Consider the following 27226-nt stretch of genomic DNA (forward strand, 5'->3'; position numbering starts at 1 on the left):
TTGTTTCTGGCGCAGGGGCTTGGGCTATGACACTCTTCCTAGGAGGTTTACTGACTTCAGGTGCAGGCTTTGGTCCCAATGGTGCAGGCTTGGACTCAACGGGACGAGAATATAGTGTACCAGAGAGCTTCTCACGTAAATCCCTTGCCCCTCCAGTAACAGATCCCCTTACACTTCGAGTAGCTTGTTCAATACTCTTTCTTTGGAGCTTCAGACGAAGATCTTTTACACCAACCCTTCGATCTTTGCAGGCCATAAATATAAATTAGAGCCAGATTAATCAGTGTAGATGTCATAATAACATAGTATTGTGAAAAACAATGGTTTATATTACTGAAACAACAGTCATACACTCCATACTTGAGACTTGGGGCTCATTGTCCTCAAAAAGGTCATGTTCCCATTTGTCGTCATCTTCTCTTTGTCTGCATTAAAAAATTGAATTCGCTAGGATAAGGGCTCCATTTACTCCAGGAAAGAAAAAACAAAGATGCCGTGATCTTCCAGATTCTTCTTCCATTACAAAAATTGAACCCTGCTTCATCATCCAATTCAACAGATATTTCACACTTAAATCACGTCATAATATCAGGAGCTCTTATACACTAGCAAATGCACCAACTGATCTGCAACCCTCAAGTTGATCCTGAGCTAGACGCATTCTGTTATGAAACAAGGAGCGCCGATACTATCACCAACTCCCAGCCCCACTTCAACCTCAACCGAAAATTGCCAGGTGAAATTTGCTCCAATATATTTGAAATTATTAAAACCATGCATTTCAGAAGAATACACACACACACACACACACACCGACTTGAGCAGGAAGCATCCATCACATCTTTCCCTTAAATTTAAAGTAAAATTGCCACCTTCTTATTCATGTCGAACTTATGCAACTAAAGAAATTTGCTCCCCTTATAGACTAAAGGTCAGTCATTCATGGTCAAGCACTCAAATCAGATATAATGTAGCTTACTCTGTCCATGAAATACAAAATTAATGCTGTCCAACAACTAATAAGACTTAAACCAGTTCTCCCACATGAGAGAACCAATAATATGACGGGAAAACAACATATCTTTTAAAAAAAAACAAAAAACCTTAAAGAACAAAAGAATCCACGGGAGCTATCTACCCGGCAGCCGGCAACACATAAAATGAACCTAAGGAAGTTAGTTTTCAAACAGAAAAAGAGAACCGTATGTAAAGGGAAAGGAAGTAAACCTCTTGGCAGAGATAGGCCTGCGGCGACCGGAGTCGGAGGCATAATTTCCGTTGAGACGGTCTTTAACCGACCTATTAGCTTGAGCCTCCAATTGATCAGCGTACATGGTGTGGCGAATTACAAAAAATTCTGCTGAAACCCTAACCCTAAATTCGAATAGCCAATTGTTGTGGCAATTGCCGGAGAAAGGAGAGCTTTCCAAACAGTGATTTTAAATTTAAGAAAGAAAGGGAAATGACTGAGGAGGGATTTTCGTAATGCATTATGAGGGGAGCCCCCAATTTCTTTTTATGTAAATATAAACTTTGATCACCAATTTCTTTTTTATATAAAAAGTAAATAAACATACTAATAATTTTTTAATAAAAGAAATTGTTCCACTTTAATTTCAATCACCAACCATTAGACCATCCCTATTATAAATTACTGACGGCCTCAATAAACTAAACCACTTTTCTTTATTAAATACGAATTTATAATTACAGTCTACACATACTTATAAAAGTAGAAATAATTACATCATTCTTTCTTAAATTTTTTCGTAGATTCTCTATAAGTTAAAAAATTATATTTATTACTCCTAATATTGATTTCTATATTATAATATATAAATCTCTCAATTAATTATGATTCATTAAATCTGTTAGTATTAAAATAAATAAATAACAATATTTACTATAAAGTGCATTTTCACAATAACTGTCCTTTAAATAAAGTCCTCAAGGTGATTAAAGTACATTTTGACGACGTCTGTCTGACTGCAAGCAAGAGGCTGAACATACTTTTCCAACACTCAACACCACAATCTTGTGGAACATTTCAGCCAAGTTTTGAGAGAAATCCTTCACATAGTCTATTCGTAAGCTTATTCTGGAAACATACAACAATCCGCAGCTACCACTGCCATACAATTTGAGATATTTTTCATTGGGCTGGGGGATTAGAGAAACTGCATCAAAATCACATTCAGCACACCAATGATATCACATTGTAAATCCAGAAGCTGAACTTATCCTGACAAGAGTCCAAAGAAAGGGTTCGTCAAAGCACTCTGCAACTCCGTCCCAGCTAAGTTCAATAAGCCCATGTCAACCTTTTCTCGGCATAGCAACAAAAAGTTACCTCCCTCCACTCTCTCAAATCCACAAAGCTCAAGAAACTTGATACCTTGCTCAAATTTGCCAACTCTATCCTGTTAGGATGAAAAGCAATGGACAATTGAAATAAGTTGTCCAAGCTGTTGCCTATACGTATTGCATGTGTCAGGATAGTTTTGTTGTAGGAAATTGAAATATAACCTTTTGGATGAGGGGCATGCTACACATGGTATAAAGCTCTAGCGTCTAACCTGGAACATGGGATTGTTGAGGCGGATCTTCCTGAACTTCTCTTCCTCAGGATTGCTGACAATATTTTTAACATAAATCAAGAGCGTTCCGAATGCCCTCATGGCTTCGGCATTGTCATCCTAAGACATCAGATGGTATAATGTTATTGCAGATGGGAGAAAATGTGTATCGGTATATACAAATGTCTCCACACCAGCAGGCCATGAGAGAGAAGATGGCATGTAACCAGTATAGTCCACAAGGATTATGACTTGCATTACACTTGAGCATTGACACATTCAACAGAAGATTAAACTCAGCTTACCTTGTTTTGATGCTTAAGAGATCTTAAACATTCTCTCATGCGCTCTCTTGCTGCCGAATGCTTTACAGGCAAAGCATCAACAGGCTGCAATTCAGCAGTGTGGAAGAATACATTAGGAGCCACATTGTCCTGTGAATTAGATTTCAGAGACCAAGTGTCGGTGATGAAGTCCAAAAAATTAGTACCTTTGTTGTCTGAGGCAATCTAGTATCAGGATTCATCGGTAGAGTAGCTTCCTTTCCAAGCATCCCTCGTCTTTCTAACTACCACAGAAGAATGAAATATGATACAAGAAACAATAAAGTTTAGAAAAACAAGAAAATAAACTTTCACCACCACAGTGAAAGTAAGCCAGATCATGTAAATGACAACCAGAAGAATAAAGAAATGCTATTGTTCAAAAAAAAAAAAAAAGGAAAAAGAAATGTAGCATGAAATCCGGGGACAAATAATTCGAACAATAAGAAGTTAGCAAAAAAAAGACCATGCAATTCGGGAAAATCAGGGGGTACATTCTTCTTCACAAGATTTTACATGCCTTTTCTTTCTTGGTTATACTTGCTTCGCAAGAATCATAATGAATTCCAGTGCAGCTAGCCAGGACAAGCCATACTTTGTGAATTGCACAGATCCAGACATGAATACAATTAAGCTGTACCTTATCCTGCTGGAGTTTCTGAAGAATTTTCTCCCGCGCTCTTTTCTCTTCCTCTTTATCTGCTTTCCTCTGTGCCAGAAATCTGAGACTCAGTCAAAATGAAGGACTGGCGTGAGTGCACTAAGCAACGAAAGCACAAGGACAAACACCTTACAACAGAAAAGGTAAACAAAAAATCATATCCAAACCGTTTCCTTTCACTCTCTTCTGCCGTTCGCTTAGCCTCCAAGAGCTCTTTACCTGCTCTAAACCTTGCCTACAAGTAACAAAAATATTTAATTACAGTACATGATACCGACAAATGTGGAAAGTATACAAACTTTGACATGAGATAAGTAGCACAATCAATAATCTGATATTGGTGACAAAACATGCTTACAATTAGAAACCAGTTTAAATTTTAGAATAGGTTCCCAAATTCTACATGTACAGAAGCGCCTAGGAAGTTTAGCTAATAATAGAACAGCCCCACCAACATTGTATTCCTACTTGAGCTTCTCTGATGAAAAGTCACATTTCAGCATCTTTTTGTCATGTAACTTCTTGAGCTCTTCACAACCATCAACTAAGAAAAACTTTTTGATTCAACATAAAATATAATGCTTCAGCAGAAGACTGGTGCAGTTGGAAACTAGTGAACATGAAACAAACCAATATATGTGATGTTTTTCTCTCTTGCCAAAAACATGGTAAGATGTGGTACAGCAAAGGAGAATTAGAGCTTCAGGAAAAGTTCATGATTCAATTAATACATGTTAACACCTCAGATCCTACTCATAACTAATGAAAAACAAATTGATATCAATGAAGAAACATAAGAAGAAAGAAAAGTGCCAATGTTGTGTACCTTGATAAATCCTAAAATGACATGAAAAAGAGCCAATATTTCTTTGCACTAAATGAAGAGGTTATCTACAGTACCTTCTCCCTTTCTCTTTCCAGTTTCTTCTCTTGATTTGCTTTCTTGTTACGTGCTTGATTCCTAAAATAGAGGAATCCACAATGTGGGGAAATCAGAAAAGGAAAACCACTATGTTAGAAAGCTATAAAAATTTTACCAAAACAACCACTATTTGACAGTGAAGACGATTGGAAGAAAGCTAAGAACGAAAATATGTAATTATCAGACAGGAAAGCAATGAGAAACTTTCCCACAAAGAGCATAAAAAACAAACCTTAGCTCCTGTGCTCTCAACTTAACTTTTTCAGAATTTTGAAAAGAGTCGGATGCTTCAATATTAATGTTGACAACAACTTCAGCCTCAGGAATCTGGTAGTAAAAGTAGCAGAGATGTTAAATAATGCAGTAGGAAGACCAAATAATTAAGCTCATTTTATATAACAAACAACAAGGACATCAACGTCTATCGAGACTGAGCATCTGACCGCCAGCGTTTCACTGGTAACTGTATCATTCTCATGGTCAGCAAGCCAATCTATAGCAGCCTCAATACTTGAATTACCTGAAGAAGTCTAAAGGTTAATTACTGAAGCAATTGAGAAACAACCAGAATCAAAGGACCTGGTCCAGCAAGAATGATAGGTTTACATATGATTTTACAGTGTCAGGTAACTTGATGCACAAAAGAAATTATACCTATAGCCATTCCTATGAATTTTAATCATTATATCCTAGATTTAGCATTTCAGCAAAAATGATTTACCAGAAGAAAGAGCCATCCTGGCCTGATCCTTGGAGAATCCCATTGCTTCAAGTTCACGAAGCAATCTCTCGCCTACTTCCATCAGTAAACTAGAATGCTCCTTCTGCAAATCAAGAAAAATACAAGTAACACCAGGAATTCTTGATATAATCCTGAAGCTGATCATTACACATACGAAAAGGCAACTGAGAAAGATGCATCATCATTATTCGAAACAAACCCACACAAGAGAAAGAAAAAATAGAGGAAGAAGGTAGGGTTTGTGATTGGCAATGAAATTACCCGGAGGTTGAGAAGAATAGGTGATTGAGGATGGTTTGTGAACAGAGTTTGGGAGTATGAGGTTGGGGGTTGGAGAAGAGTCGGCCATGTGAAGCATACAGATGCTGATACCTTGCCCTCCTCCGGAAGCGACTTCAACTCCGCGATGTCTCTACCGATTCTTGGATTCTCAACGCCCCCATTTTATATTTCAGGCTTGGCGCCGGGATGATCAACATCAACATCAACATCAACTATTTTTCTTTTCCCCCTCTTAATTAATTAGTTTTGGAAATATTATCATATATAATATATTGTCTTTACTTTTTTTCTAATAAATACCCATAAGCGGAAAAAAGAAATCATGTCTCAAAGTTTTATAATGGGTTCAATTATTTGCTAGATTAAAAATTCTGTATATTATATTATAAAATCATATTGATGGAAATATAAAATCTTTGATATATTATAAATTAAATTATAAAACTTATTTGTGCAGTAAGCAAGTATGAATAATGAATATGATAGAGAGCTCTTCGGCTCTTCCCATAAATATATGCTTGTGAAGCTGCACAAGGAACTCATTAGATACTTCCAGAATCCATTAGACCTCCAAACACACAAACTACCCCACAAAACCTCTTCTTCATCTCCAACCCAAAACACTCCTAAAACACCCAGAAAAACCTCACTGTTTCGTTGAAAGCAACAAGCAATGACAGGAGGAGGAGAAGGGAAGACAAGAATAAAGCTATTCTGCCCGTCTGTCTCGAAAATAGTTCAGATAATTGCATGCGATGAGCAGAAACTGGACCTCGGCTCCATCGCTAGGGCATTCGGGCTTGACCCGAATACTCTCAAACTCAACGGTCACTTCATAAGTAGAGGGGTCGACCTCGTAGCATCTTCCGTGACGTGGAAGTCTCTGATTGGCTTCTTCTCTGCTCGCGGGCTGTCCACCGGCGCCAATGATTCTGATGCTCTCCTTGTCGACGGCAAGCTCTCCAAAGTTGGCTCCAAAAGTAATATTTTTTTTTTTTTTTTTTACTTTCTGCTTTTGTGATTGTTGTTGTTTGTGCTCTTGTTATTTTCTTCATTATTTGTACAAGAAAGGTGGTTGTCTCTGTTGAAGTTTCTTTCTTGGCTGATGATTAAGTGAAATAGAATTTGGTTGGTTGAAATGAAGTGAAAAGACAACTCTCTTGTCAAAAAAAATGATTGTTTTTATTGGGAAGTAGAAATGATCAATGCAGAGCCTGTATGGGAAATTTTTATTCGTATATAGCTTGATTAAATCTAAATTAATTGTTCGATAGTATAACACGCCAATCACCTTTTTGCTAAGTGATTGGTGTACAGTTGAAGAGCAATATTTTACCATGAGACTGGTCTGGTGTCACCAAATTTGGTTCGGATAGAAGTTTTCGAATCTATAATTTGCTAAGAGTTGATGTCCACCCGCATCTGCTGATGTTTGGGGAGTTTACTTTTTGTAGAGTTGGTGATGAACATCTTGCTGCAAAGGTAGAAAAGAATTAATGACGCTGCAATCTGAATTTTTTGGAGTTGATGGTTTACTTAGTTGATGCAGGGAATAGAAGCTTCATGCTTATACATATTGCTGTTTATGCTTAGATGTGTTTTAATTTTTCCAAATTTGTCTTGGATGTGTGTATTTTGGAGTTTTTTTTTTTCAGTAGCAAATGACTCTCGACTCATCAGGATCACACGGCCTAGATGATTCTGGAAACGGGACTGTTAAAACGAACGAGCAGGGCTATCATAGAGATAGTAAAAGGCCGCAGCATGTGCGTTGCCGCTTACACAGCAGCGCAAATGACAAGGGAAGTAATTCAGGTAATTTTTTTGTCCGCTTGACAAATGATGAGCTCCAAAATTTGTAATCCATCAAGATGGCCATTGCTTCAGAGGTTCACTACAGGGGCGGAGTGTTGTGAATACTAGGCATTGCCGAATAGTTTACTGTTGAAACCTGATTAGAAAATGGTCTTTCAGTGTCATTTGCTTTTCCCTTCTGTTTGATCCTTCTAATGCAGCAAACTCACATTTTAGGACAAGTAGATTTGGTGGGTCGGGCAACAGGTGGTAAAGAATTGAAGAGAAAGTGGTTGCTAGAAGATTTAAGTCATCTAAAGAGAACAAAATCTGATGAAGCTGTTTCAGGTATGTTGCGAAAACATTAATTGTTAGGAATTTACTTGCAGATTCTAATGTTTTCTCTCTTATTTTTCCCAATGAAAACATCACAAGTGTGTTTCCAGGTCTTCAGGAGCGAAAGGACAGTTGTACCTCGCCAAACAGTGGATTTTCATGCAGCTTTATCAGTAGAAACATGAAGAGAACAAGAGACGAGGAGATGCTTGCTGCTTACCCTCTAAAGAAAATAAGATAATCAGAAGAACCTGAGATAGTCGACAAATACTCTCTTCTGTGGTTAGGAGCAATGCGAAATGTTGTATGAAATTGGCAACAAAGGGCTCAAAAATAGTTCTGCTGTTGTAAGCATTGAGTGCGACAAGCCTGCTCTGCACACAGTTGTAAAACAATTTGAGCTTTTTGACATTGCGTTTTGATTGATTGTGAATAACTAGTTTGCGTTTGAGTCAATATATTAGTTCGATATTTTTCATTTGATAAGATGAAACTCAATTCGGGTTAAGTTCAATTATGGTTTATATTTAACTTTTTAAGTTGGATAACATTCAAACATGCATTACCGTTTGGGGCGGTTTCATTCATGTAAACACCTGCGCATGTAGGCACACTCTGTAATGTGCAAAAGCAATAGACAGTAGTTTCAAGGGCTCCTAAAGGAAGCAGTACAACAATTGGAACTCTGAGCTCCTGATGCACAAAATAAGTAGGTGGCAGCAGAACTTGATCAAGCTGTAATCCAAGGATACAAGAGTGAGTACACCTCTAAAGGAAGCAATGCAAAAGACTGGAACTCTCAGTCCTGATATACTATAAAAGTGGGTGGGAGCAGATTTTGATCAATCAGTAATCCAAGGATACAAGCGTGAATACAGATGAATATGGGGAAAAATATTTGATGCTCATCCTAGCTAATCCCTAACTGTCAAGATACACTATCATACATGGAAATGGCTCCTAGCTAGCCCCAGTGGTCATTGAAAATAGTACTGCCAAGCAAAAGCAATGCCAGCAACTAACAGGACTTTCAGAATTAGCTTGTAGTTAATGACAGATTTCTGAGAGGATGATGGTTTTGGCGGTTCCCACTGTTTCCTTCGCAACTTAGCAGACAATTTAGATAGCATGAGCATCAGGGGACCCATCTTCTTTGCAGCTGCAAACAAAAGAAATCTAGGCACCTCAGGGATAGGGATAATGTAAGAAAGGCAGAAGGCTGGACCACAAAGCCGAACAGAGACTTGAATAATTAAATAAAAGGAGCGATTTAGCTCTAAAAGTATATAAGATAGATACAATTCAAGCATTGCAACCAGCAGATCTTATTCTTTTTGGTGTGTTTCTCCTTTGATTCCCTTTCCGAGTTCTCAGGTAACTTTGCATATCACACAGAATCCACTAAAAACTTATGTTTGCAGAGCAAGAAAATAGTGCACGCATTACATCTGTGTCCTCGAATAACCATGAGCATCGTACAAGCTCAACATCAATACAGGAAACATCATCACCAGCAGAGTATAATTTTGGTAGAAAGAATAATTATTAATTCCGGATATGGAAATTCAAACATGTGGTATGTCACTATGTACGGTTAAAAACCTTCAATAACCTTTCATGTTACAAAAATGACGTACATTTTAATTAAACATCACTTTTCCCCACATGGCTGCATGTGGTCCATGGATCTTAATCTAAGACGATCCGTATTATTTGGTCCATCAATAGACCCAATTTTCTTAACTTTTCCAACAGCTAAAATACGTATTTTAGACAATCTGACCTACTACAATATCCAGCTGCCTATAAATGCTCTTTGTAGTGTCAGGATGCTAATTCATTAACAAAAGAATCTTGTTCGCTAATTTCTAAATATTCCGTGATCCGCACATGGTTAAGTTTTCAGTGGAAAAGAGGGATGTATATGACCCAGCTCAGAATATTGTTTTGCTCTATGGTTTTATATGAGAGTCTCATAAAAAGTTGCGCATATGAAGTAATCAAGGTGATAGAAATATATGAATGCCACAGGATGTCCAAGTATATCTGACCTTTGTCCCTCAGAAGCCTTTCTTCCTCTCCAACACGTCTTCTTAGTGCATTGAGCAATGATCCAAAGTACAAAGCAAAAACCGTGCATGTGATTGTTATCACATTGTAAGGCATGCTAAAATCAGGGGTTGTCAAAGGCACGAGTAGTACTTCCGTGTATGAGAGAACTGGGATATTTTCCTAAGAGGAAACGCAAATGTTTAATAAAATGGAGAGAAATTAACCAGAACAAATCCTAAAGGTGTCAGGATTACTAGTTTCAATACCTCAAGCTTGGACAATATGGGTACTCTTTTTACGGAATTATCATCAAAACTAATGTTTGTTAGGAAGTTGTTGAAGCGTACTACTGCTGATGGAATATCGAAGCCCTGATTAGCATCCGGAGGATATTCATCAATATGCAGAAACCCCTGGGTGAAACAGCATGGAATAAATAAGAACATCAAAAGAATAAAGCTGAAAATTACATTAAATCTTTGAAGTTTCATAAAAGATAGCACTGAGAGAAACTAAATTCAAACTCAGAGAGGTAGATTAGAGAGGCAAACACTTCAAAGAGAAACAAAGGCAAACTTTAATAAGTGTGCAGAATGCAATTTGAAGATGGAATGATCTAAGAAAAGCATTTTTTAATCATCTGTACACGGATAACTTATCTATTTATAGCCCATATTGCCATGTTTACCAAACTGGTGTGCACTTTCAGTTCTTGACAGCAAATACCTCATTTAACTTCACTAGATAAGTTACATGAGGGGTGATGTAAGGTATAATATTTGCGTTTTTCCGGCATGTACTATACATTTCAATGAACAGCAGGTAAAAAGCTACTTTGTTAAGCTGTCTTGAAAAATTACAAAAGATTATAACCGGAGATTATTGGAGCATACCTTATCAAACTCCAAAGTCAGTGCAGCTGTACTAACACTACACGGTAATCTCAAGATTATTTCCATCACTCCAGGAGACACCTTGTCTTCAGAGGGTGAAACATGTATTTTCTCTACGTTGTCCACTGTATGCTGAGATTCTCCATCTAAGAACACTTCTAGTGTATGATAATAGACCTTGACGTACCAAGGCACCACTTGGAAAATGCCAACTCTCAACCAACATTCTTTATCATCATGACCAGCCTTTTCAACATTGTTGCTCTCAGTGGATTTCATCGAGATGGCTATAGCACCCCTCTCATTCCCGCTTCCCAGTAAGAATCTGCTAATATGTAAAGGTGCCTGCTGACATGACCAGAACACAGGCACCTTCCAACTTAAACCCAAATCAAATAGTTCAGATTCATCATAATCCTCAACTGAAAATTCATACAGGATCGAACCGTCTTTCTTCAAGTTCTCCACTTCTTTTATAATTCTTTTGGGGGGAAGTGATAATTCAAACAAAGGGTTATTCTCTAAGCCTTCATGAATAAGAATCTCATTCTTTGATGATTCCATTTTTTCTCTTAATTCCTTTACTTTAGATACTAAACTCTGCTCAAATTGGACATAGACATTACTGGAATTAGAAAGAGAGCATTTTCCACCTACTTTCCTTCCAAATAATGAGCTCAAGGACCAACTGGGTTGTGATATTTTTCCAGAAAAGGTGTTTGGTTGAAGAACTACTGTAAGGGTTTGTTCAAGCACTATCCCAGTACTCGTCTTAGATGTATCAAACTCATCTGATCTCAGGTGCAGCCTCTGAGAATGATAATAGCTCCTGTATATTGACGGCCGGTCCATCAGTGAAGAAAGCCCAGCTTTGTCCCTGCATGGAAGCAACTTCAACCAGGGTGTGAGATTCTCAGTGCAAACAGCTTCACGAGGCAATGTACCATAACGCAATTTGCCTGAAAATGACTGGAAACTCCACTGAGGTGCAGAGTAACTAGTTGACTGCTCCAAGAAATTGATTGAGGCACAAAAGAGCCCTGAAAGAGCATGTGTCAGATTCTTCCAGGAATCTTCAACCTGGTGCTGTGGAACGTCAAAATCAGCCCATAATTCTACTCCAGGAGGCTTTGCATTGCTATTAGATATAGGGTCATATCCACCCCAGCGTTCATAATTCCAGCTACCTTGTGTGAAAGATAGCTCCATCTCTCGAACCTTGAATTTGTGAACCTGATTTTGCAGTATAAGACGAACAATTAATATTCAAACTGCTTGAAGCAAATAATCCAGTATCAAACATTTTATCGAGTTTAAACTTAGTATTGAAATGTTACGACAAAACATGAATTGGACTAGAAGGGTAAGAAACAAGATCTCAGGACTTATTCAGAAACCGTCAACAGGAGAAAGCAGCTACCCAAAAACTACACATGTATATCAAAGTCACTCAGAGCTGCATTGCAGATTAAACCAGCAAGCCGAAACCATAGCATCTCAGAGCAAAAATAGATTGAAACCAAGATGCAGCTCCAGTCACCAAGTATCCAGAAGCATGTCAACTTGTGGCTGCGTAAATGTTTTAAATTCTGAACCATTGGATCAGTCATAAAAATGATCAAACCACAAGTCACTAGTTGAAACGTTTGATTTCTAATTTAAACAACTCATGTTCACATGTGTTCATCCATCTGTATGTAACTCTTAATCATTCAACAAAATAGCTCATCACTAGATGAAAGTTGCATCGAAACAATCGAGAACACACAAAGCAAGTTTCGGTATTGGGTAACAAATAGCGTAAACTTAAAACATCATAACCGGTAGACCTCGTAAACAATTTCCCCACATATTAATTGGATATAAAATTTTGAAAAAAAAAAAAAAAAAAGCTTAAACTGAAAGGTATACCAGCTGATATATTGATTTAGGGAAAAGGTGATGGTGGCGGCCATAGGTTCGAGAGGGGGGCGCAGTGCTCTGGAAGTGGAAATGAGCCAACACCTTCCGATCGGGAAGCGGCCTCAACAGCAACGCCTCCGTAAACTCTTCACTCACTCGTACTATATCTTGGCAGCTTGAAAGCGATTCAGACGCCGAAAACAGTAGAAAAAAACACAAAAAAGCGGATTTGAAGCGGCTCATTTGATCGGAACCTTTTGAAAACGGGTGCATTCGCCGTAAATTCGAGTTAGTATATTGTGGTATGAGTAATTTGTGCCATGGGAGCTTCGATGGAAGCTGGAGGAAATGTTTGAAGTCTCTGAATTGTTGCATTGGGGAGAATCCGGACCCAATGTTTGGGCCGGGTCATTCAAAATGAGACAGAGTAAGGTGGACTTGCGTTTGGGCCCAATAGGACATAAATGGGAGGAGTGCGGCCCAACCAACTACGCTCAGCAGGCTAAAAGTATCAAATAATTACTTTTATTACATGAAAAAGAATAAATAATTATAAGAGGAAAAAAGCCCAAAAACAGTACATGACGTAATCCAAGTTTTCAATAAAAAAAAATCGAAAATTATGGAGATGAAGAAAGGAGAAAAGGTGGGATTCCTCTCTCAAGATTGGATTAGAAGAGGGACTGACTTCCCAAAGAAGAAATAATAAATGAGAGCTTTTTTTTGTATTCTTTAGAAAAAGATTGATCCATTTTGAATCATTTTTTTATATTGAAATGTTGTTTTAAATTCCTAATTTCTGGTTGTAACATTAGAGAGTGATGATAAGCCAATGCAATCAAAATTCAAATAATATATCAATACTTACATACTATTATGATGACATCAAATTTTAAATCTCTGAAAAATAGCAGTGAGTCAAAAGTTAGGAGTTTGAATGATGATAGATGTAAAGGAGTTTGGAGGTGGAGAACAAGTTTTGTGGGTGTGTTTGTTTGAGCAAATTTGTTGATATATTAGGGTGTGTTTGTTTCCTCACGGAAAAGTCATTTTCAGCTGCAACTTGTCTACACACAAACACCTGCTTGCCTTGATTTGTCCTGTTATGAGTCCAGTCTTGTCAATTATTTCAGTCTTTAGGTAAATTTCATCATACTCAAATTTTTATTTCTTTTAAAGAAAATTGATTGGAGTCACATTTAGATGGAAGGGAAAGGTATGAAGAAGATGTAGATGAGGAAAAGACATTTAATATGAGTGAGTTGCATTAAATGAGGTAAGTATGCATACAATAAATGAATGCATCTCATATAATTATATCTTTATATTCCCCTTGCAACTATTCTTTAATTAATTTATATTTTTTGAATTAGAGACTCATTGTCAACCATACCAACTAGGCTCGCTTTAATTATTGTATTATATTCCTTTTATGTAATTATTAATTTATTTTTACCCTTATTTGCTTCATGTTTATATCTACTACTTTATTCACTTTCTCTTGAGGAGATATGAGTTGAGTATTGATAATTTCATTTTCTATTTGCTTGTACAAAAAGTGTAAGTTGGAAGTTGAACATCATCAAGTACACAGATCATCAAATTAAGTGGGATGTGTTGGAATTAGGATAAACCCTAATCAAAATTTGTATAAGACAAAAATGATCTCCACCATAGTAAGTACAATAACCCAACAAACGACCTGGAAATCTGTATATTGAATGCCACTCCTTCCACGTCTTTGAATACACACACTTGTTCAACAATAAACTGACAAGATTACACTTTTCCCATCAATCCTCCCCACTCCACTATTTCCCAATTACACATACACCCACAGTAGGTGACCCCAACTGCCCCCCCAAGAACAAAAAAAAGAAAATCTCTTATTTACCAGTAAAAATGGACACATAAAAAAAGATTTATTGGGAGATTTTGTAGAAGAGAATTGATGAGACGATGATCAGAAGATATCAAGAATTTCCACGATGTAATTGTTGCAGAGAGGGCAGTTCCCTCTTTGTACCCACAGCTCCCGGGAGCACAGCCTGCAGAATGTATGCCCGCAGGGGATAAACGCCGCCCCCTTGTGTCTCACCATGCACACGCAACAATTGTTGTAATCTACGCCGTTTAAGCCGCCGGTCGTCTCCTCTTCTTCCTCCTCGTCCCCAGCTATCGTGTAGGCTGAACCCTCTAAGCCCATTTGCCTATCGGTCTCCGCCAACAACGCCATCAACGACGTTCTCACAGGCTGCTCCTCATCTTCCACGTTAGCGCCTCCGTGTAACGGACTCGTGTGCTCCAATACTCCGCTGGGTCTCTCCACTGGTCCAGTGGGATTCCTGTGCAAATTTGGAACTATTATACCTGGGGCTGTGGAGAACTCGGGCTGAGTGGACTCGCCCGAACTGAGGTTTGAGTTGGAACGGTTGGAAGGAGGAGGACGATCCATCGTCATCGTCATCCGGTGACTGTTGCTGTTAAGGGGGTGGTCGGTGGACGGGGTGGGAGCGGTGGAGGACCACGCGGAGCCGCTGCCTCTGCGGCGGAGGCTGATCTTCTCCCTCAAATGCCGCCAGCTCCTTCTGCCGTCTCTCCGGCGGCTGCCGAACCCGGAGGTCTGGTCCTCGCGGATGATATCCAGCAACGTTCGGTTGGACTGGACACGTTGCAGCGGCTCATCCACCTGTGGAGGCGGCGCTCGCCGCCATTGGAGGAGCTGCTGACATTCAGATTGCTATAATGATTTTCCTCCTTGATTCTCAAAAAATCTCGCAGGTTGTGAGAGTCGAGTGGCTGGCGGGGGCCGACGACTTCCATCCACCGACAGCCGACCGAGTATCTTGAATGAAAAAGTAACAACAACAGTGAGGAGGAATCAGCCAGAAGAATGTAGGATTAGCAGGGAAAGTAAAAGCAAAAAGAAATAAATATTATTTCCTTGGGAATTTAAAGATGGGAAGCTTCATTTATCGGCAAACGTGATAAGATTTCTCGAAATTCCAACAGCATTCAACCCCGAAATAAAAAAAATAAGAAAAAGGGACTGAAATTGATGAATCAAAGAACAGCAGAAGGCCAGATCTGAGGAAAATTTTATACAAAAAAGAAAAAAAAAAGGGCTCAATTCACTGTGGGAAAAACATAGGATACCTTACGCGCTGGGGCAGGAAAAATGGAATCAGGGAGACAGATCTGAAATGGGGAGCGGCTTTATCTTATCTTGCGCGGGTGAATTTGTTTACTCCTAATTATGAAGAAATGAGAGAGAGAGAGAGAGAGGGAAAATGATTTGGATTGGGAATGAGTGAGAGACAAAGATGAAGAAGAGAAATGACAATAATTTGGATAAAAGGGAAAGTCAAAAAGAGCAGAGGCGGAGTGAGAGTGGAGATGAGATAATAATAAGAAACACTATTTTGAAGCTCAAAACCTCTTTCTTTTCTTTCTCTCTTTTTATATTTGGATCTGATTGGTCTTTGTGTATGTTATTTTTTTTGTCCTTTCTTAGATGCTATTTTGCGTATTATGATTAAAAAATAGTAATCACAAGTTAAAGATGTTATAAATTATAGAAATATTAATCTTTGTATTTCAAGTTTTTAATAAAAATTATGAAAATAAAATGCCCAATCTCTTCAATATAGATTTACTTAAAAATTTAATATCAATCAACTCATTAGTATTACTGTATTTTAATTATGAAATAAGATTATTAAAGTAGTTGTGTGGAGTTGTTGACTAAATGTGTATACCACCACCTCAGTATACTATATTTTAATGTTAGGAATTTGAAGTAGTTTAGGTAAAAGTTAGAACCAAATGTTGTCCCAAAACAATAATTAAACAAATAAGTTCAGTTGTGGGATGACAAATGGAAGCACATCAACAAACCCTTGAGCTGTCAGGATTTTGCATAATCTATCATTTCACCCAACCTATGAAAATTATTATTAAAATAATTAGCGTCTCAATTACGGAGGTGATGACAGAGACCAGATGTTTAGGTATGAAAACTGCAGATAAGACTATATAAATTAATTCTTTTTCATAATTTTTTTAGATCAAATTTTGTATTATAGTACCTATTTTGAAATTTAAATTTAAGTTTAGTTATTTGATGACCTAACTTATAGGACCACTATTATTAGTATTAAAATATGTGTAGAATGATTGCTATTCTTCCGGAAATTCATGGATCAAGTATTAATCTTTTGAGAACAATTTTGTTAATTGGAAATCAAAGTATACAATGGGCTCGGTCGGCCACAAGACTAGTACGGACCAATCTAAAAAAGCTCGATTCGAGACACATTCACTACTGTTTATGGTCAGTCCTGGATTTTTAAATGAACCCCAACTGGGTATATTTTTAAATTCAGGCCCAACCCATAAATCGGCCCACTTGAGACTCGGACCAAACCCAAACCAAACACACATCAGATCTAGATGAACATGTTTAATTTTTGTTTTATGATATTTAGGTTTTTTATAAATAATTATTTAAAATTTATATTTATATTTTGAAATAAATAAAATCATACAAAAATTTATATATAAAAAACTAATGACTAAAAATATATAATGAACTTAGAAAAAGGCCCAACATGACCCGATCTAGGATCAGGTGGTCCTGGGCCATTAGGCTGGGTTGGTTTCAGATATTGATTTTTTGGACCGACTCAATCCAAAGCAGGCTTGAGCCGAATCAATCCATATTTTATTAGTTCAATCCGACCCACTATGCATCTTGAATGAAAATGTATAAATATTAAACATCAAGCAATTATTCTTTGATTTTTCTATTTAGGGCTTTGTAATGGGTCTACCAGATTTCAGTGGTTAAATAACCAAGTGATTGGACCTAAAACGATTTTTATTGAACAAAGGCAGTTTCAGTGATAAGGGTTCTACATTCATTTCAGGCCCATTAAAAGTTTGGTCCAGCCCATTCTAAGTTAACCCTCTACTAATATGGGCTAAGTTAGACAAAAACGCAAGGCCCAAAACATGCTACATGCGCTGTTAAACAAAACATTTTTCATATAATATGTTATGAGATTATTAATCGATTTAAGTATAATTTTTTATATGACTAAGAGGAATAGATGTAGTTCACTTTATATTTTCATGGGTTTGTAAATAAAATGCAAATTCAAGGATCAAATATTTTGAAATTTGTTTTAAAAGACTTAAACTTAGTCATATGTATTATATTTGCAAATATTTGGATTATAATATTAATTGATAATTAATTCAGAGCGAATTCTCTTGAAGATAAAGTTTAAAATAATTTAATTTCTAATTAAATGAAAATTCATTAGGATTCAATAAGACATATTCAAAATTAGAGTCGATTAATTCATAATTCCACAAAAAAAAAATTATTAACCATTTAGAATTATTAATTTAAATACATCAGTCCAACCATAGCATAAAAGTTAATGTCCAAGAATAAAATATTCCCTATAAAAGCAATCCAAAATAGAAAAAGAAAATTAAAAAAACAACAATAATAATAAATAAATAAAAAGGTGTGGACTTCTGGATCTTTCTGCTGAGGCATGGAACAACTGGTGGAGAAATCATTCACTATTAAATTACTATAAATAATTATACTACCTTCTCTATTTCTAGCTGTCCTAAAATCTTTAACCACCTTCAAGTTCAATCCTCTTTCTCTACCATTTCCTACCCAGCTGCTCTCAGACGACGTCGGTCTTCCAACAGGTACTCTTCTTCTTCACCTTTGATTTTGTTTTTTCTGAAGATTATTGTTTTGGGGGCTGCATCATTTTTGTTGATTTTTGGGGTTTTCTTGCATCTTTGTGTTTAATTTGTTGGGTGGTTTTTGGTGCTCAGGGTCTGTTGTTGAGCTAATTGGCGTTAGATCTTTCTTTGGCTGTTGGAAGAATCGAGAATGACTCATATCCTCCCGATATGTCTCTTTTCTCTGATTTTAGAGCACTTTCTTTTCTTTTTTCTTTTTCAAAATATATATATATATATATATATATATATTTAAAAGATTTGAGCTTTAGATTAATAGGGATTCTGCATTTATTTGAAAGATCAAGTCGTTGAGCTTAAGAAAGTGTTATTTAGTTTCCCTTTTGATCTCATTTGAAGTTCATAATCATCATCAGCAGCAGCAGCAGCATAGACTTTCTTAGAGCTTGTAAGCTAGTGGATGAACTGCTTCCTTTTGAAGTTTATGAACAAAGCCATAATTTGTTAGTAGTTGATCTACCTTTTTTTGTGTTTGTGGCTTGACTTAAGCTAACGTGGCAACCAAAGAGAGCGAGATCGAGAAAGAGCTCAGGCCAGGGCTGGCCACAAGCCCAAGAATCCAAAGGATGACGGCTTGACCCCTGAGCAGAGACGAGAGAGGTCCGGTGTCTCGATCTTGCTTTTAATTCCAAGATTTTAATATAATTTTGCTTATTTCTCAATCTGGTATGTCTGATGTTCATCGGCAGGGACGCCAAGGCGCTGCAGGAAAAGGCTGCGAGAAAAGCAGCACAAGCTGCAGGTGGAGGGAAGGAGAATTCAGGGGATTTTAAGAATAATAACAAGAAGAAATAGTTAGGGATGAACCATTTGTTAGGTTGAGGAATGTCATTGATGAATCAGATTTGGCGGTTATTGTTTTATGTGGTTGTGTGTTGACGTCGTTTGCTGGCTTTGCTAACACAGCTGCTTCTTCCGAGAATTGGTCGTTTTCATGTATATTTGGCTTTCCAACCCTTACTGTGAATCTGATTTTCAATGCAATTTTCCTTTTTAGTTTCCCATACGATCCACAACCTGTTTGCATGCTTCTTTTTTGGAGCATCTTGGATGATATGAGTTAGTGTTCTGAATGATCAAAGTGTTGTTGAATTGGTAGAAATGTGGTATCCTGAAGAAGGACAAAGCACTCTCCAATGGAAGGCTTTTGAGTTTTGTTGATGTGTTTTGAGGACACTCTGCAATTGATGTCTCAAGAATTGATTGCTCTCTGTTTTATGCGTATCCGATTTCCTAGGAAATTTGCTTTTATTTTTCCACATGAACGCACTTGCATTGTTGCCTTTGTGTCTCAATTGCACTGAAGTTACAAACAAGGATATGGCATCCTCCAGTCACAAGGATTGAAGTTTAATCATGTTACAGCTACGCACGGACAACACCAGTTGGAGCTACTTAGATACAAGACAGCTGCAATTCAGAGACTATTTTCTAGGATTGATGTAGCAAAACCATCCACCTCCTTTTCGAATGACCCACCTGCCAACTCTCTTTTACAAACCTCCTGCAACTGTCTGGCATTTCTAGTGAGCTCTTTCCTCTCCGGACTCTCCAAGTCCATAAACCTCCGTACAATCTCCACTATCTCACTGCTACTTGCCAAATCATCTTCGTCATACTCCCTCTTTACCCTCCATCCCACTCTCCAATCTTCAACTATTACCTTAGCATTAGGCGCTTGGTCCATAACTATTGGGAAAGTCAGCAACGGCATGCCGACCAACACGGCCTCCTTCATTGAATTCCACCCACAGTGCGTCCAGAACCCTCCTACAGAGGGATGGCAAAGCACAGACAACTGATCACACCACTCCACCACCAACCCCTTCTTACCACAAATCTCCTCCAACCGCGTTTTGTCAAATCGTGTCACCCAAAGGAACCGGCATCTGCTCTCACGTAGCCCAGCAGCAATCTCGTCCATTTGGGCAGCTGAAACTGACAGAAAACTGCCAAACGAAACGTATAATACCGAGCCAGGAGGCTGGCAGCCCAGCCATTGCATGTAATCGATGTTTTCTTGATGAGGGATGGTGAGTGAATTGGAGCAGATGTAGTTGAGTCTGTGATATGAAGCAGCAGGGCCAATGTTGTAGATTGAATACGGTGATTGTTGCTTGAGGGCATCAATGACTTGGGGTTCAAGCTGATGAATGGAAGAGAAGATGAGGAATTTAGCCCTAGGGACGAGCCTAAGGAAGCGTGGGGCATCTTCTTGCTTTCTCATGACTTTGGGAAGATCTCGAACGAGGAGTGGAGGGAGCCCGTGGGATGTAATCCACGATTTCATCTCCATTCACTGTTAGAATTGAGAGTAAAAACTATTATTAATGCATGGAATTATTATTAGGTAAAGTAAAAATTGTTTGTCATTTGCTGCATGTCAGTATCGGAATTTTATTAAGCAATTGATATAATGTTAATTATTTTTATTACATTTAATATTAACCCATAACATGTTTTAACATATATATAATCATATTCATATCATTCCCCCCTCCCCCCTTTCTCTCTCTCTCTCTCTCTCTCTATATATATATATAATTTTAATTATTAATAATTATAAACTTTATGACCAATGATAGAATTACAAGTGGCATTCTTATGGAGTATAATATAATTCATATTGATATACCAGATACCTTTGAACAAAAAAAATTGGATAAATTATAACTATTTCTTATAAAATTTGACATAATTATGAATATTTTTAATTTTATTATTACAAATATCCCTCAAAAAATGAATTAAAACTTATCGAAACGGATTCGTCCCTATACAGAAGTTAAAATTAAGTGCATTTATAATTTTTTAAGAAGAGATATTTATAAATATGTCAAATTTAAAAAGAAATTATTTTAATTTATCCAAAAAATAATGATATACCTGATATGTGGATGGGGAAGTGTCCGTTCTGCACAAGAAGGTCAAAATGGTAAAACACTGTAAACACCGATGCCGACATCGGCCAAAACGAAGCTAAAGGAATGTTCCTCCGCGCTGCCATGTCAGCTGCCCAAATCAAGAACGCATCAGCTATAACGATAGCCAGGCGAAGCCGGAGCTGATCTAAAAGGTTGTCGACCGGCTCTTCCATTTTGGTCGAAACAGCCGTCCAGAAGCCGCGGGGATCGGCGCCTCGAACCAGCTCGGACGGCAAGACGTTGGGGATAGCAGCGAAGTGTAGGTTCGGCGGCTTGCTGACAGAGCCGATGAATCTGATCCACTCCTCCGTCAAGAAGACGGTTATGAGGATGTCGGTGCTCTTTTGCGCGATGGCGGAGCAGAGGTGAAGCATGGGGTTGATGTGGCCGCGGCCGGGGTAAGGCAGGGCCAACACGTGGCCTTGTATTGTACCCATATTGTCGTTTACTTGTGAGTTTAAGCCCTACGCCTTTCCGACGGGGAGGAATAAGGAAATTGTGAGAGTGCTACATCCATAAATTTATGTTGCATCTTCTATTATCTTTTATAATATTTAAAATAACTGTAAACATGAATGAAATATATTTTTATAAATTTATGTCCTCTTCCCGTGACAATCACCTGGATTTATGTTAAGATAATTTGTAATTTTATCATAATACAAGTATTCACAATTAACAATAATATTTTATAATAACACTAACATTTAGAGTTTTTTTGTAAACACTAAGACAAACACTCGCATTTAAAGGAATTCAAGCTGCATTGTATTGCAGAATCGATTTAACAAAACCATCAAGATTGGTCTGGAAAGACTGCCCACTTGCAAACTCCCTTTCACAACTCTTCTGCAATTCTTTTGCATTTCTCGTAAGCTCTTCCCTCTCCGGATTCTCCAAATTCATAAACCTTTCGACCAGCTCCGCAATCTCATCGCTTTTCGTTATGTTCCCTTCATCAAACACCCCGTTCCACACTCTCCACCCAATCTTCCAGTCCTCCACAATCGCCTTCGCATTGGGCAATTGATCCATCAGTATTGGGGAAGTGAGCATCGGGACACCTGCCAACACTGCCTCTTTAGTCGAGTTCCACCCACAGTGCGACCAATATCCCCCCACAGATGGATGACACAGGACCTCCAGCTGACGACACCACTCCACAACCAACCCCTTCTCCCCGCACATCTCCTGCAGACGACACGCTTCACGTCGTGCCACCCACAAGAACCTAATGCCACTCGTGAGCAATCCAAGTGCAATTTCTTCTACTTGAGCCTTCGAGACCGATAGAAAGCTGCCTAACGAGACATATAGAACCGAGCTGGGAGGTTGGTCGTCGAGCCATTTTAGGTAGTTGTTGGTGTATTGTACTTGATCGTCGTAGGTGTTGGTGGTGGACGTGGTGATTTGTTTGAGGTTGAAGTATGAAGTGGCAGGGCCGATGTTGTAGATGGAAAATGTGGATTTTTGTTTGATGGCATCAAGAACTTGGGATTCAAGCGCATCAATTGAAGTGAAGACGAGAAATTTTGCTTTGGACTCGTTGGGTAGTATCTTCTGTAACATTGAGGTGGTTTCTTGGTCCCTCAGGATTGTTGGCAGATCTGCAAGACGAACTGGAGACAGCCCTGGGATGTAGTCCACGACAGCATCTCCATTTACTGGAAACACTCCACAATGCATACATTATTTTCAGTTAAATTTTGTATAAATAGATCATATATAGATGATGTGAAAATATAATTATCTCACATTTATTTATGATTAATGATAAAATTAGACAAAATTATGATTCAATATACAACGGACAGCTTAGTTAAACACATTTGGTTTACCAGACAAATCGACGGGGAAGTGGCCATTCTGAACTAGAAGGTCAACGTGGTAAAACACCGTGTAGACGGAAGCCGACATGGGCCACATATAAGCCAACGGGATGTTCCTTCTACCCGCCACTTCAGCCGCCCAAGGCAGTAACCCGTCGGCTATAATGAGCACGGGCGGCGGAAGGCGTAGCTCATCTAAGAGCCGATCGAAGGGCTCTTCCATTTTGGTCAGCACGGCCATGGCGAAGCCGTAGACATCGTCGCTGCGGACCAGTTCCGACGGCACGACGTTAGGGATGGCCGCGAAGCTGATATTCGGAGGCTTGTCCATGGATCCAATGAAGCCCAGCCATTCCTCCGTGACGACAACAGTAATGAAAATGTCGCCGCTGCTTTCGGCCACCAATTTGCAGAGGTTGAGCATGGGATTGATGTGGCCGCGGCCAGGGTAAGGCATGGCTACCACATGGCAGGAGGGGATTGTCTGCTTTTCAGCCGGAGACATAATCGATTCTGTAGTAGAGCGTACCCTGCGGGTTAATGATCCGATAGTGTGAGAGGAGGTAGAAAATTTAAAGGGCTGGTGATATGAACCTGACTATTCTTCCATCACGCACTCCTTCTTTTACTTTTACTTTTCCTTAAAATATTTTACTATTGTTTCCATCATTCGGGTTTAAAAAAAGAAATCTGCAAAAAAATCTCATCCCACTTTGATATTACCAATTGCACATCACTGTTATATTTATTTATGAAATTATCTTTAAGGTATAATACAATTTAATTTGGGAGCTAGTCAATTTATTTTTTCTAGAAGGTATATAAATTAATATTATATGTATATCGGGAAATAGTAAAGGCATGGTATCCTTCTCCACACGAAATTTGAAATAATTGATAAATATTGTAATTATTTCAAAGTTGGAGATAGAATTATAAAGAGTTATCAGCGACAAATGTTCCAAAGTTGAATGATCGATGTATTATTGTTGTCAACAAAAACAACTAGTTGAGAGGGTCTAGAAGAAGTGCACCTACTCCAATATTTGTTTGAACACAAAAAACCAACAAATTACTTGTATTTTAGTTGGTGGAGCTGATAAATGTTGACAAGAATGTTATAATTTGAACCCACCCGGTCACCAAAGTTAACATAGAAATTCAGATGTATATATATGTTATGAAAATGTAAGAATCACTTGTAGTCATTCAGATGTCAATTCCACGTTGTTATCCGTATATATTTAATAAAATATTCTTGCAACACAATGTAAAACATATATAAATTAAAAGATTTGAAGTTGATGATAATATCATCAAGGATAGATTCAAGATTCATCTTAGAATATCCGGAGACATTGTACTCATTTCTAGTTTTCTGCTAATAGCTTGCAGTCTGTTCTTCAATTGGATAGTGCAGACTGCAGAGTTATAATAAAGGGAGATTTTTATCGTACATTTTAAAACACAATGAAATTTTATACATTTTAGTTTATAAAATAAAGATAAATATTTCGATTAACTCTCTTGAAATTTTGTGTAATTATATATATATATCTTTTATAGTTTGAAAATTATATGTAGTTTTTTTAAAGTTTGCATTCATCTAATAGGTAGGTTTATTGTTGAGAGTTTGAATACAGCTAATGAAATTGTCACTTGAGGATGTTAATTACAGTTTTAGGGCAGTTTTTTAGTTTCTTAACAGTTTTTCCTTCTTATCCATTTGTTAGTTTTATTACAAGTAGTTATAATATTTGTACTATAAATACTTGTTTATGACATACATTGAATGTAATTCTGCAACATATTAAATTTAGAGTTTTTGTCCTTTTATCATTTTCGTATTTCTCATTTCCTGCTCTTTTGAGTTATTTTCAAGATTCTACATGGTATCAGAGCCATGGCAGATCTCAATAATGAGCAGGAGTTAACTCAATTGGAAAAGGATGCTTTATATTTGCATCCCTCGGAGCATGCAAGTATGGTTTTATCTTCGTCACCGCTAGATGGCACGAACTTTCTGCCCTGGAGTCGGGCAGTGTATGTTGCACTCGGAACCAAGATGAAGCTTGGTTTTATTGATGGGTCACTTCCTAGACCCATGATTGGTACTACGAATTTTGAACAATGGAGGCGAGTGGATTTGATGGTCACCTCTTGGATCTGGAACTCTATTTCCAGAGATCTTGTTGAAGGATTTATGTATGTCTCATCATCCCGTGAATTGTGGCTTGAAATTCAAGCCAGATATGGGCGTAGCAATGGCCCTATGGTATATCATCTCCAACGGGAGATTGCGTCTATTGCTCAGGGAGACATGTCCCTGACAGCGTACATGACAAAATTTAAGAAACTGTGGAGCGAGTTGCTGTGTTTGTCCCCCACACCGAGTTGCACATGTGGGGAGTGTTCTTGTGGAGTTAACAGAGCCATTACAGCAAAGGATGAAGCCACCTAACTGCTGCAATTTCTTATGGGGCTTCATGAAGTTTATGATGCGGAAAGAAGCCAAATTTTAATGCAAGATCCATTGCCTACAATGGAGCGAGCTTTTGCTATGCTATTTACTGTTGAAAAACAAAGATTAATTCACAGTAATATCGCAGACTCTTCTGGTCATACAGCATATCATCTTGCTTTTAAGGATGGCAGGCGAGAATTTGCGAACAAGGTTCAAAGTAGGAGGAGGTCGCATGTGGACAAGCGAGCTACAACATGTTCTCACTGTCATAAGTCTGGACACACTCGAGAAACTTGTTTTCAACTTCATGGTACTCCAGACTGGTATAAGACTTTAAATGATAACAGAAGGGAAAAGGCGTCTAGTTCAGGTGTTAAAGGGTTTGCAGGAGCAGCAACAGACGATAAGGACATCGCTGGAGGACGAGCTCCTACCAAACAGATCGCTGAACTCATGAGCGATCTCATCAGACTCATGCAGAAGGAGGAGATGCACTCAGACCCTCTTAACAATTCTGCCAATTTTGTATGCACTGATGATGATTTTGCTGGTAATGTTTCTAAACACTCTGTTAATGATCTGAGTTACTGGATTATAGACACTGGAGCCACTAACCACATATGTGCTAACCTCGATCTTTTCCATTCCTACTCTAAACCTTCACAAACTTATACAATTGTCTTGCCTGATGGAACAAAGAAAGATGCATCATATGTTGGTGAGGTATATCTTAATGCCGAGGTCGTTCTTCAAGATGTTCTCTATATTCCATCATTCTCAGTAAATTTGCTTTCTGTTACTCAACTTTGTCGCAACAATTCTTATCATTTTTACTTCACTAAGACAAATTGTATCTTGCAGGACCAGGTCAGTAGGAGAAACCTGGTCGTGGGATTTATTTCACGGAACTTGTATGTCGCCAAGCAAGAGTGTCTTTCTCCTTCTATACAGCGACCTGCGACCCACTATCTTAATGCTTCCAGTTCTTATTCTGCTGCCAGTAATGTTTTTTTTTGGCATCATAGACTAGGTCATGTACCTTTAACAGTATTAAATAAAATTCCTGAGCTCAATTTGAATGATGTTTCTTTTTCTCTATCTTGTGATACTTGTCATAAAGCTAAGCAAACACGAACTCCTTTTCCTTGCAGTAACACACGATCTGCTGCACCTTTCGACCTCATTCATGTCGACCTTTGGGGACCTTACAGAATTCCCACTCTTTCCAATTGTAGCTACTTTCTGACTATCATGGATGATTGTAGTCGCAGTCTCTGGACCTACCTCATACATCATAAGAGTCAGGTCGCTTTCACTCTTAAGACTTTTTTTACTCTCATACACACTCAGTTCAACCGATCTATAAAGACCATGCGATCTGACAATGGATCTGAGTTCTTAAATCGCAGTTGTCGCGACCTATGTCATACACTGGGGATAATTCACCAAACTTCTTGTGCCTATACTCCTCAACAGAACAGTAGAGTTGAACGCAAGCATCGCCATCTACTCGATGTTGCACGAGCTCTACTGTTTCAGGCCTCTCTACCTACAAAGTTCTGGGGGGAATCTATCTTGACTGCGACCTACCTCATAAACCGAACTCCTTCTAAACTACTTCAGTGGAAAACTCCTTTTGAACTTCTCTATGGTACTGTACCCTCCTACACTCATCTTCGCTCTTTTGGTTGTCTATGTTATGCCACAAATACTAGCCCTCACAAACATAAGTT

The 27226-nt window shown here is 38.2% G+C and overlaps 9 protein-coding genes and 1 long non-coding RNA gene across 10 annotated transcripts in view; 3 read left to right on the forward strand and 7 right to left on the reverse strand.

The window, feature by feature from the left end:
* LOC105170250 (ankyrin repeat and SAM domain-containing protein 4B-like) overlaps window positions 1-1515 on the reverse strand; it is a 3434-nt gene extending 1919 nt beyond the window's left edge. The window contains exons 1-3 of the mRNA XM_011090921.2: window positions 1228-1515; window positions 361-425; window positions 2-243 (exon numbers count right to left, since the gene is read on the reverse strand). Of these exons, the coding sequence (XP_011089223.1) occupies window positions 2-243; window positions 361-425; window positions 1228-1334 (414 nt within the window). The 5' untranslated portion in view covers window positions 1335-1515. The remainder of the gene's footprint in view (window position 1; window positions 244-360; window positions 426-1227) is intronic.
* LOC105170145 (UBX domain-containing protein 1) lies at window positions 1934-5755 on the reverse strand. The gene is made up of 11 exons (XM_011090780.2): window positions 5486-5755; window positions 5204-5306; window positions 4926-5002; window positions 4715-4809; window positions 4461-4521; window positions 3728-3795; window positions 3540-3621; window positions 3067-3144; window positions 2882-2965; window positions 2577-2696; window positions 1934-2420 (listed from the first exon to the last, which is right to left on the reverse strand). Exons 2-11 carry the CDS (start codon window positions 5283-5285, stop codon window positions 2238-2240), a joined length of 930 nt encoding a protein of 309 aa, XP_011089082.1. The 5' UTR covers window positions 5286-5306; window positions 5486-5755; the 3' UTR covers window positions 1934-2237.
* Window positions 5938-8072, forward strand: LOC105170146. Its single transcript, XM_011090781.2, has 4 exons — window positions 5938-6486; window positions 7187-7321; window positions 7538-7648; window positions 7747-8072. The coding sequence occupies exons 1-4, from the start codon at window positions 6180-6182 to the stop codon at window positions 7875-7877; spliced, it is 684 nt and encodes a 227-aa protein (XP_011089083.1). The 5' UTR covers window positions 5938-6179; the 3' UTR covers window positions 7878-8072.
* On the reverse strand, window positions 8410-12836 carry LOC105170147 (GPI transamidase component PIG-T). The gene is made up of 5 exons (XM_011090782.2): window positions 12493-12836; window positions 10582-11814; window positions 9955-10101; window positions 9688-9868; window positions 8410-8795 (listed from the first exon to the last, which is right to left on the reverse strand). The coding sequence occupies exons 1-5, from the start codon at window positions 12754-12756 to the stop codon at window positions 8614-8616; spliced, it is 2007 nt and encodes a 668-aa protein (XP_011089084.1). The 5' UTR covers window positions 12757-12836; the 3' UTR covers window positions 8410-8613.
* Window positions 14165-16404, reverse strand: LOC105170251 (RNA-binding protein MEX3B-like). Its single transcript, XM_011090922.2, has 2 exons — window positions 16381-16404; window positions 14165-15223 (listed from the first exon to the last, which is right to left on the reverse strand). The coding sequence occupies exons 1-2, from the start codon at window positions 16402-16404 to the stop codon at window positions 14447-14449; spliced, it is 801 nt and encodes a 266-aa protein (XP_011089224.2). The 3' UTR covers window positions 14165-14446.
* Window positions 18071-19277, forward strand: LOC105170149. The gene is made up of 3 exons (XR_848475.2): window positions 18071-18216; window positions 18766-18876; window positions 18966-19277. It is a non-coding gene; the product is annotated as an uncharacterized LOC105170149 (long non-coding RNA).
* LOC105170150 (UDP-glycosyltransferase 87A1-like) lies at window positions 19305-21775 on the reverse strand. Its single transcript, XM_011090783.2, has 2 exons — window positions 21163-21775; window positions 19305-20575 (listed from the first exon to the last, which is right to left on the reverse strand). The coding sequence occupies exons 1-2, from the start codon at window positions 21635-21637 to the stop codon at window positions 20469-20471; spliced, it is 582 nt and encodes a 193-aa protein (XP_011089085.1). The 5' UTR covers window positions 21638-21775; the 3' UTR covers window positions 19305-20468.
* On the reverse strand, window positions 19694-20281 carry LOC105170252 (UDP-glycosyltransferase 87A2-like). The gene has a single exon (XM_011090923.1). It carries the CDS (start codon window positions 20279-20281, stop codon window positions 19694-19696), a length of 588 nt encoding a protein of 195 aa, XP_011089225.1.
* Window positions 21869-23626, reverse strand: LOC105170253 (UDP-glycosyltransferase 87A1-like). The gene is made up of 2 exons (XM_011090924.2): window positions 23039-23626; window positions 21869-22864 (listed from the first exon to the last, which is right to left on the reverse strand). Exons 1-2 carry the CDS (start codon window positions 23532-23534, stop codon window positions 21957-21959), a joined length of 1404 nt encoding a protein of 467 aa, XP_011089226.1. The 5' UTR covers window positions 23535-23626; the 3' UTR covers window positions 21869-21956.
* Window positions 24933-25490, forward strand: LOC105170254. The gene has a single exon (XM_011090925.1). It carries the CDS (start codon window positions 24933-24935, stop codon window positions 25488-25490), a length of 558 nt encoding a protein of 185 aa, XP_011089227.1.

Source organism: Sesamum indicum, linkage group LG9, assembly GCF_000512975.1.
Source record: "Sesamum indicum cultivar Zhongzhi No. 13 linkage group LG9, S_indicum_v1.0, whole genome shotgun sequence".
NCBI classification, from domain to species: domain Eukaryota; kingdom Viridiplantae; phylum Streptophyta; class Magnoliopsida; order Lamiales; family Pedaliaceae; genus Sesamum; species Sesamum indicum.